The following is a 10,000-nucleotide window of genomic DNA, read 5'->3' on the forward strand; positions in this document are numbered from 1 at the left end:
ATGTGTGGACAAGTTCTTAAGGTAGAAATGCTGCTTCTCTGGTGGGTTAGAAAAATGTCTCACAACATCAATAATAATTTCATTGGCTAATAAATGTATTTTCACAGGTTTGGTTTCAGTATTTTCCAGAAAAACACAATAAAAGTAGATTTCTTGGACCGTTTTCCGACAAGACATTTGAGCTGTGGAGTTAAATCTTCAACGAAAACGTTTCATCAAATTTACTACAATAACAGTTCAGGTCAACAGAAAAGGAGCAGCGAACTGTCTTTAATCTAAATTTACACTGGAGAAACAAAAAGGCTTGCTGGAAAGGTCGCCATATTTCCAAGATGAACACCTCCTAGCGTAAGTCAGAGGTGTACATAAAAGCCTTTAGGTGTACACATTCAGTTAATTCACTTTGTTGCTGACACCCAGACAGTTTTTCAGAGGTCTTTGGCCTGTGTTTCGGCGGTAAATCCATCCAGAACCACATGTGCGATGTGCGTAGAGACGAACTACTGCGATAACATTTATCTTTAGAATTAACACTCTTTCATTTCCGCTGTGTTGGCACATTTCAGAGAGAGGAAGGGCCTCCTTTTATTTTTTCTTCTCCTGAGCTCAAGCTGTCAAAATTCTGCCTCTCCTTCACCCCTGACGCTGCCCCGGCCTCGTCCTCCTAAAATAACTCACCGCCGCGCCTCTCCTCTTTCTCTCCCTCCTGCTTCATTTCATCTTCTCTTTCCTCGCCAACGACGGGAGGGTGACTGTCTGCGGGCTCGCCGGGGCTCGCAGCGTTTGCGTATGCGGTGTGAGAGCGGGAGGAGGAAGATGAGGAATCCAGACTCTGATTCGTTCCCGTCTGTCACCGTCTCGCTCGGCCTCACCTCGAGGGTTTCGCTCGCCTCGTGCAGTCGGGCGGGCGAGCGGCCGCCTCAAAGCATTTCTTCCATTCCCGCCTGTCTTCGGCTCGTCAGCTCGGACCGCTGACTGTTAATGTTCCTGCGCGGCGTGAGGGTCAGACACGAGCCGGGTTTTCTTCCATCACGCTGTCAGACTGAGGAAAACTCTGGAAAAACACTTCATGTGGACATTCAGAGTCTCGTCAGACTCCCGCTGATACACGACCCGTCCGTACTGAATCCCAACAAAGATCAACACTTCACAGCAGGATTCTCCATAATGCTGCTTTACTTAGACCGGCGTTCACAAACCTAGCTTAAGACTAATATTTATCAACCAACGCTAAAACCCTCTTTTAGCCTGAAATGGCCTCTCTGTCAGTCCGTCTCCACCTGTTGCTTCTCTGCTGCCAAACTCAAAGTCCAGTAACATTCATCGATGTGAATCATCATCCAAAGTCCTCCATGAACTTCCACCCGGCCAAAGCGGACCCACTCCCTCTCTCAGTTCTCCAACAAACACAACTCAGAGTCCTGCTTCTTCCCTTCAAAGCCCGTCGCTAACCCGGCCTCCTTCATGCCAAGACCTCCTCCTCTCTTTATCACTCAGGACCAAGCACCAGTAGCCCAGTCCGTTCAGGACTTAGGGTTGGGACCAAAATCTTGAAATTGGTCGAGTAGCTGGAGAGCACTGCTGATGTGTCCTTGAGCAAGGCACCGAACCCAAATGCATTTTTCTCATCCTCTGACCCCGCGGTGTGTCTCCAGGTCACTTGGTGATGGACCTGAACCACATGCTGCGTCCAGCCAAGTCTCCAGAGAAGTGCACCCTGCAGCTGCTGGACCAGCCGATGGACAAGCTGGTGTCTCTGTTTGAACAGAAGACGGTCAAAGGCTGGTGGCCGTGCATGTGCGAGCAGAACGGGGAGAAGATCCTGGCTGTGAGGAAAAAAAAATTCTTCATCTGCTCGTCTGACATTTAAAGTTTCTCCAAAATCATCGCTAACTGGATGTTTATAAAAAATAAAAAAATAAAAAAGTTTTCTTGGTGTTTTTCAGGGCAAGGTGGAGATGTCTCTGGAGATCGTGACGGAGCAGGAGAACGAGGAGAGGCCGGCTGGAAACGGCAGAGACGAACCCAACATGAACCCTCACCTGGAGGAGCCCCAGTAAGTCACACAAACAAACACACGCACACACACGCACACACACACACACACACACACACACACACACATACTCGTATACATGACATACACGGCTCCTTACCTTCTTTGTCCTCCCAGACGTCCGGAGACCTCCTTCCTGTGGTTCTCCTCCCCGTATAAAACCCTCAGGTTCATCCTGTGGAGGAGGTTCAAGTGGTTCATCATCCTCTTCATCATCCTCTTCTTCATCCTCCTCTTCCTCGGCGTCTTCCTCTACTCCTTCCCGGCAAGTTCATCTCTTTTTGTGTGTGTTTGAAAAACAAACTGCCGCGGTGTGTAAGAAGGAGGGAAAGATTAAAACTGATGTTTGATTTAAGAGGAGAAAAAGGTTTTTTTTTGACGTCGTCGTCTTTGTTTACGTTTACTTTCTTTCACCTTTAACAGAACTACGCAGCCATGAAAATGGTCGGACCGTTCGGACCAGCGAAGGCAGCTGAGTGACGACGGAGGACACGGGGGAGAAAAAAGTACCGAGAACAAGCTGACAAAAAAAAAACCCAACAGAAATAACGTCGAGCTCTACCGATCAAATGATGATCAATCCTCCCGATACTTTCCCTTCAAGTGTTTTTTTTTTTTTTTTTTAAATGATCTACGTCACGCCGCAGAGGTCGTTCAGAGTGCTCTGCTGCGGTGATGAACTTGTGACCTCCCTCCGACTGTGTGTGTGAAAGACGAGTCAACTCGCTTCTGTAAAAGCGACGGCGCCGGAGGCTTCACAAGCGCCTCAAATTTGTGTGTGTGTGTGTGTGTGTGTGTGTGTTGTGTCCATTTTGTGCCTTTCCCATCAGATCTGTGCGTCTCCATTCATCACAAACTCCCGTTTTTACCGCACCGAGCGTGTATTCCGAACTCACCATCAGATCTCAGCAGGTGTCGCCCGCGGTCCTCGCCATCCCCTGCCTGCGTCACCTCTTTCATCCCTCTCTCTCTCCGTCTCGTCCGCCCTCGTGCAGAGAAGAAGGGAGGATAATAAACACACCCGCCGCCGCCATGTTGGAACAAGCGGGGAGCGGCGAATCAAAGGTTGTGATGTTGACGTCTGATCTCGTTACCTCCTGCTGTGTCTGCAGCGGGTCAGGCGGCGGTGACAAAACTTTATCGCTTTAAAAACTCTGTGAAAAGGAATTTAAAAAAAAAAGCTTTCTTTGATTCGCCTTTCCTGTTAACGATCATGCTGTGCTGCGTTCAAGTGCAATCAGACATTTTAGCTGTATGTTTCTGTTCTGGAGACGTCGCTTCCTTCTTTTTCTCTTCTCCCCACTTTTCTCCTTTCCTTCATGTACCTCCTTCTCCTCTTCCTCCTTTCCTTTCCTTTGCTCGCAGTCTTCGTTTCCTCCTCCCACCGAGCCTTTCACTTTTCTTTTTGCTCCCTCTCTTCTTCCTTCCTCTTCCTTCTCCTCCTTCTCTCAGCTCAGTTATGTTCCTTCTCCTGATCTACTTTCTTCTTTCTCCATCCCTCCCCTTCTCTCCTGCACATCGTTCTCCTCCTTAGTGCTGGGATACACTTGCCTTTAACTACACATTTGTAAGGACATTTATGCTGCCTCTTTTCTCTTGCACACTGCAAACGTTTTTTTTGTGCAATTTTTGAAAGTAGTAAAAAACAAGAACTGACTGAATGTCGGGTTCAGAGGACGTCGGATTGAATCTTGAATCTTGCTCTTTGACTTCGATTTTGTACGAGTGTCAAAGGTGAGGTTGAATTCTGGCGTTTCGGTAGTTTCATACGGCCTGAGCTCTCTGGTGCGCCCTCTAGTGGTGTCCTCCTGTAACACGCGTAGTGCATCGACAAGTGTGTGGACAAATACTTTAAAGTAAACGTCAGGCTGAAAACAACAAGTTTATCTCCATCCCAACGTCTAATCCTCCTCTTCTCCACGTGGTCCCCCCCCCCCCCCCCCCCCCACACACACACACACACTGCTCCCCTACTCCTCAGTCTCTCAGCACTCTCTCAGGGTTCAGCAGGTTAAGTCGAGGATTTGCTGGTGTTGATGTTGAGCTTTATTAGTACAAAGTGTGTTTTTAGAGAGATCGATGTTCGCTGATAAGGACACACACACACACACACACACTGTGCCTAAGAAACTGGAGTGTGTGAGTGTTTGAGGACATTATTTTACGTGTGCAGACATTCGTTAAGATCAGAGCAGGAAAGGTAGAAGAAGAGGGACTTGTGAATGCAGATTGTACACGATTTCATCGTCGTCTGTTTTTTGTCCTTTAAAGCCTTTAAAGATGTGAGTTTGGAAGTTTTCTGTCTGATGCCATCGCAAGTTCAGCTTTGCGTCGCACCACAGTGGAAATGTTGACTTTGTCCAGTTCGGTCCAGTTTTCAGTTTATTATTCGCCAACCAAGCCTTGTAAACACAAAGTTTCATGGACTCAGAGGTGGTACTTTATTGGACAGTGTCTCAGAGAGGGTTTAACCCCAGCGATGTAGCTCCTTTGGAGTTTTAAAACTTGTGAAGACGAAGGGGAAGTTTCTCACTTTCAGATGACAACATTCGTCTCCTTTTACCCCCAAAAAAAGAGTCTTTGCCTTTTTAGGTTGTTTTTTATTTCCCTCAGTGGATGCAGGAGCGTGTCCAAAGAGGGAGGGGGAGGGGGGGCATTTGGCATTTGGCCCCCTTTGAAATCTCATTGGCCACCCCAGGTGCCACGCCAAAATAAACCCTCAGCTGTTACCATATTCAAAATGCCGTTTCAAACCACAGACGTCATGCCAGTCCTGGATAAGTCAAGACCCCATTGGGCCACCCCCACTCGTAAAAAAAAAAAAAGTGTGGACACGCCCCTGCTTGGATGTGAGACCGCCTTCTCACATCTGCTCTACACTTCTGAGAATGAAAAGGAAGAACACTCCTCTTACGACGGGCCATTTAATTTTTCTATTTCATATTCAAAACCTCTGACATAGATAGATACTTTATTGATCACGAGGGAAATTCAAGATGTGGCAGAACGACCCGGAAATGGTTCATTTTGAACCAGAACAAAACTTCTAAGGGACAAATGGCAGAACAGACGTAACGTCCTTGTTGAGTTGTAACTTTATTATTCGAGTGCCACAAACTCAAAAATAGTAAAAACGAAGAATCAAGTGGCGCTTACCTACTGCTAGCATAATACGCTAACATCGTAGTCACGGCCTACTGAAGAGTTAGCTGCCTTCATGCATCATGTAAATATATTTTAAAAATGGTGAAATGATTCTGATTTATGCCAGGATTATTGCCAGAGTTGACGACTACCATCACCATCATTTTGAAAGTGTCTATAGATTTAGAAAAAACATGATTTGTGTGTGTTAATATCTGAAACAGTTGTGTGTATTTGAAAGAGCTTTAACCATCCCGCTGATGTAAACACACTGGCCTTAAAAAAAAAAAAAAACATGAAGACAATCCGACTGTCAATCAATGTTTTTGTTCTTGTTTTATTTTCACAAAGAAGAAAAAAAAGCCTTGAGATTCTTTTCAGACTGCAGATGTGTTAGCGTTAGCGTTAGCGTTAGCGTTAGCTTAGCACTTTGTTTCTCTATTATCAGTCCTGTCAGTAAACGTAACATGCCTTTAGCCTTAACACACAGTTAGCCTACAAAGACTACAACAGTGGGATTATCCTGCACTGCGCTTCAGCTTCTAACACAAGCGTCCTTATTGTTATTACATGTAAAAACACATAATGCCAAAAAACTGCAACAAAACTCAGACCGTCGAGGTGGAACGGGTTCAAAACCCACCCTTGTTCTGTGAATCCTTTTTTTTTGATCATGCCTGGGAGTACAGATGATATTGTTACAGACTGAATGTATTCTTTCTTCATATCAAAGAGCAATATTGTGTGTGCACTGCATTATGGGTCAGTATTATCAATAAAACTGCATTTCTGATAAGTGTGGCGTTTTTTTTCTCTTTGCACGACTAAATCGATGTTGGCGCCCCCCTGTGGTGCAAAGTGGTATATGGAAGTTGCTTTACGGCGTTGAAAATGTTTGCCTTAAAAAAAAAAGTAAAATCAGGAGAAAAATATAAAACATTTATTTCAATATTTATCATGAAATTAAAGTCCAGCATGGCGTGTGTTTCATCGACTGACCTTGATGCGAACCTGCTGCGTCTGCACAAGTCAAACTGAGAACTCTCATTTTTCCTGAGCTCCAACAGCCCTAAATTATGACTTTGCCTTCCCACCTCTCCTTCTTTTCCTCCTTCCCTCCTGATACCTCACTTCTCCCATCCCGTAATCTCTCACTTTTTCCCCCCTCTTCCATTCTCCCCTTCGTCCTCTCCTTCTCAGGGGTGTTGTTACGGACGGTCAACGTGAACTGCAGGTGAACCTCTGACCACAGAGAGTGTAGAGTGTGTGTGTGTGTGTGTGTGTGTGTGTGTGGTCCTCCGGCTCTCCCTCTCATTTTCTTTGACCTTCACTGTCTTCCTCCTCTTCCTTCCCTTTCTCCAAACACACCTCCTCCTCCTCCTCCTCCTCACCCTGCTCTGACCTCCCTCTGTTTGAATCTCCTCCAGTAGTTTCACTCCTTATCTCTCTTGCTCTGTGACATGTTCTGTGTTCTTTGGCTTTGTTCACACTGCAGCTGCGAATGTCCCGCTCTGATTTCTTAACTCGTTGAAATTGAACCGTTTCGAATCTGTGAAGCTGCTGATTTGAATATTTGGTCTGAGGGATGATTTTTGGGTCCCTCTAATTCTTCGTAATGTTGTCGAAGTCAATATTTAATAAAAGGTCAAACTTTTCTGTTGTAGCTGTTTCCTCAGATTTCAACATAGAAAGCGTGCTTTCGTCTTATTTTATATATTATTATTATTATTATTATTATTATTATTATTATTGGCATGCTCAGAGGTTCAATTAATTTGGGGTTTTGATTTTTGTATTGGTGGGAATAAAATCATCTGCTGTGTGGCCTCTCTGACCTCCGTACTCCAGACTGTAGAGTCAGTTTGTTCTTCATCACATCGACATCATCGTCTCTGTCTTCCTTCACCTCGTCCTCTTCAGGGTTGCCAGATCTAGTGAGAGAAACAAGCAACCAGGTCTATGGAAATCAGTCCAAAACAAGCCACTGAGCTCTTCTAATAGATGATTTACAAACAAGCCCAAATCAAAATCTAGATTTTCACCAACATGTGTCGAGGACAGAACAATCTCTTATTTTATTTTTTTCGCTCCTCGTCAGCTCTCTAACTGCAGTCAAACAGTTTCCTCCCTTTCATCAACTCGGTGAATGAACGCCGACAACCGACACGTGATCATGAAAATCTTTGAATTAGATTTTTGTGAGATTGGCGTGGCTGGATAGCTCGCCGACTAAATCTCGTGTTTTGCTTAATTGTGGAGAGAATCAGTAGAAGTTCATACAGGGAGCAAAGCGAAACCCAAAAACAAAAACCTGCAACTAAAGACGTGTTCGGCTTTTCAGAAGAAGCCCAAAGTCGCTTATAACAAGCGGACTTGGCAACTCTGATCCTGTTGCATCATCTCTCTGCTGTTTGAGTCACTGATGAATAAACAGATATTTAGTTTGCAGCTAACACACGAACATCGGTGCATTCAGTTTCCCTGTGTGTTAAAGCATACCTGGCCAAGAGAGCTGATTCTGATTCTTGGAGTGTGTGTGTGTGTGTGTGTGTGTGTGTGTGTGTGTGTGTGTGTGTTTCAGGGGAACCTCGAAACATGTGGAGGTCAAACTGTGTCTCACTCTCCAGATGTGATGGAAAAAGGCTGCAGGGCGAGCTGGCAAACAGGATTCTAGTTGTATCATTATCACCTCGAGCATCCAGACGCACGGCGGTGAAGAAAAGGTGTGTTAACATCAAACAGTTCAAGACAACACGATCCCAGTAGTCCCATCTGTGACTGTGAGTCTGTCCTTCACACTGCCAGAGTTCAAACTGATATCAGCTTACAGGCCCTCAGCACACACACACACACACACACACACACGTGTGTACAGATGTGCATAAACAGCTTGTGCCGACACCTCTGAGGCCGTCTCCACAGCGTAAATCCACGCCTCGGGTTTGACTCCATGAAGCTGTCTGTCAACGAGCGCCAACGTTCACTTGTCTGGCTTCTAACTCAAAGTTTACTTTTGGAAGAAAATGAATAATTGACACGATGCAGTCGAACAACTGGAGAAAAAAAAAAAAAAACAGGTCTTTGTTAGATGTTTAAAGAGGAACAACAAGTTTTTATGATTGTGGATAAAGTCGACCCAGGATGTTCTACTTTAAAGGCCCCAACAATCAAAATCTCTTCACTTGACATATTCGCTGTAAAATCAGAATAAATGGGTCTGACATTTTTAAGACTGATGTTTCTAAGTAGACACAGACTGCGAGAGTCTGAAGGGACTTTATAGTTGATGCAGAACAAAGAAGAAAAAACCCCATAATGGGTTGATGGTTGGATGGTCCAAACAAAAATGTCTTTAACACAGATGTAAGGGAAGGAGAAGGTTCAGCTACTTGGAACCGAAGGCGAACTTCTTTTAAAGCACATATTTCACTTTCACTTTCATGAAAGTGAAATATGTGCTTTCACTACTGTCCATATTTGAATGCAGGTAAATTTCCTTTTCTTACCAACGACCTACGATCTTTCTCAGATAACTTAATCATTTCTTTTGTTGTCGAACCCAAATTTAACTTAAATAAGTAAATCTTTATTTATATGGCACTTTTAAAATAATTTGTTACAAGGTGCTTCGCAAATGCAAAAAGTGAAAACAAGAAAACAAAGAAATAAAATAAAAATATGAAATAAGATAAATAAAAACGTGCAGGAAAGTATTGCCTGCCTTTCCAATAAGGAAAGGCTCACGTGGACTGAACTCGGCGGTCGACCTTACCCTGACCCAACGAGACAATTTGACCAATTTTAAACACAAACACGTTGGATACAAGTTACAAATACAAAGTGAAGTGAAAGTCTTAACGTCGTATGTTCTTCATTAATTTGGAGGTCGTGTCTTCATACAGACAATCCAACAGGTGAGTAATTTGTTTTGCTTCTTTTCCGAAATCCGACATGTCTGGCAACAATTTATACGTACAGTTTTTAGGGATTAAAATGCATTTCTGTTGTGTGACTTTGCAGTTACGTTTTTTTTTTTTTTTTTCCTGTTGTTCATGAACCATAAACACACGGCTGTAAAGTCATTTTACACGCCATGCTCCTCTCATTAGTTCTTGTGTTAACTAGCAGTCAGGAATGCAAGTTGAACAGCTCAGTGGAAAAAGCAGTATAATTTAACAAGACGATAATCATCAAATTGTTGGGGAGTTGAGTCACCGTTAGCTAACATGCTACACGTGACGTCGTCCAGATCTCAGGTAGGTCGGAGAGGGTGGTCTGCTCTTTACCTCATCCTTCGCTTCATCTCACACTCGTCTGTTTCGACCAGCTGCGCAGTGATGTGGTCCCGAGGGAATGTCTTATAACATCTGACGCTCTTATTTTGGAGGGGAAAGTGAGATCATCACACATCCTGTAACCCAGTAATTATCGGTTGATTTTTCAGTGTTGCATTTATTTTGAAACTCTAACTCCTTGAAATTTTTTCTGTGGCCGCTGACTCGAAGAATCAAAAGAATTTGGCCCAAAGCCTCATTTAGATTTTCCAATTTTTTTGTTAATTATAAAAAGTTTTGCTTTTTTTTTTTTTTTTTTTTTTGGTTTACAAACAAGCAGACTGTGGTTCCACCATTTAATAACCTGAGGTAAATACAGACAGCTTTTACATAAAAAAATATCCATGTTACAGACTTAAATCTGAGAGAAAAAAAAAAACAGATGAAAAAGAATAAAAATCAAAGTGTTTGATCTTTTATTAAAGGGTTTCTTTCACAAACCTTTTGATTCTGATCTGCAAAGCCT

General features: G+C 43.7%; 1 protein-coding gene across 3 annotated transcripts in view; it reads left to right on the forward strand.

Moving 5' to 3' along the window:
• The window catches only part of dysf (dysferlin, limb girdle muscular dystrophy 2B (autosomal recessive)), a 56,494-nt gene extending 50,498 nt beyond the window's left edge, over positions 1–5,996 (forward strand). For all 3 annotated transcript variants that reach the window (XM_079371036.1, XM_079371037.1, XM_079371035.1), the window contains 4 exons: positions 1,656–1,828; positions 1,947–2,056; positions 2,174–2,321; positions 2,480–5,996. In XM_079371036.1, coding sequence (XP_079227162.1) covers positions 1,656–1,828; positions 1,947–2,056; positions 2,174–2,321; positions 2,480–2,536 — 488 coding nt within the window. In that variant the 3' untranslated portion in view covers positions 2,537–5,996. The remainder of the gene's footprint in view (positions 1–1,655; positions 1,829–1,946; positions 2,057–2,173; positions 2,322–2,479) is intronic.
• Positions 5,997–10,000: the final 4,004 nt, after the last annotated feature.

This window comes from Symphodus melops (genome assembly GCF_947650265.1).
Source record: "Symphodus melops genome assembly, chromosome: 20".
NCBI classification, from domain to species: domain Eukaryota; kingdom Metazoa; phylum Chordata; class Actinopteri; order Labriformes; family Labridae; genus Symphodus; species Symphodus melops.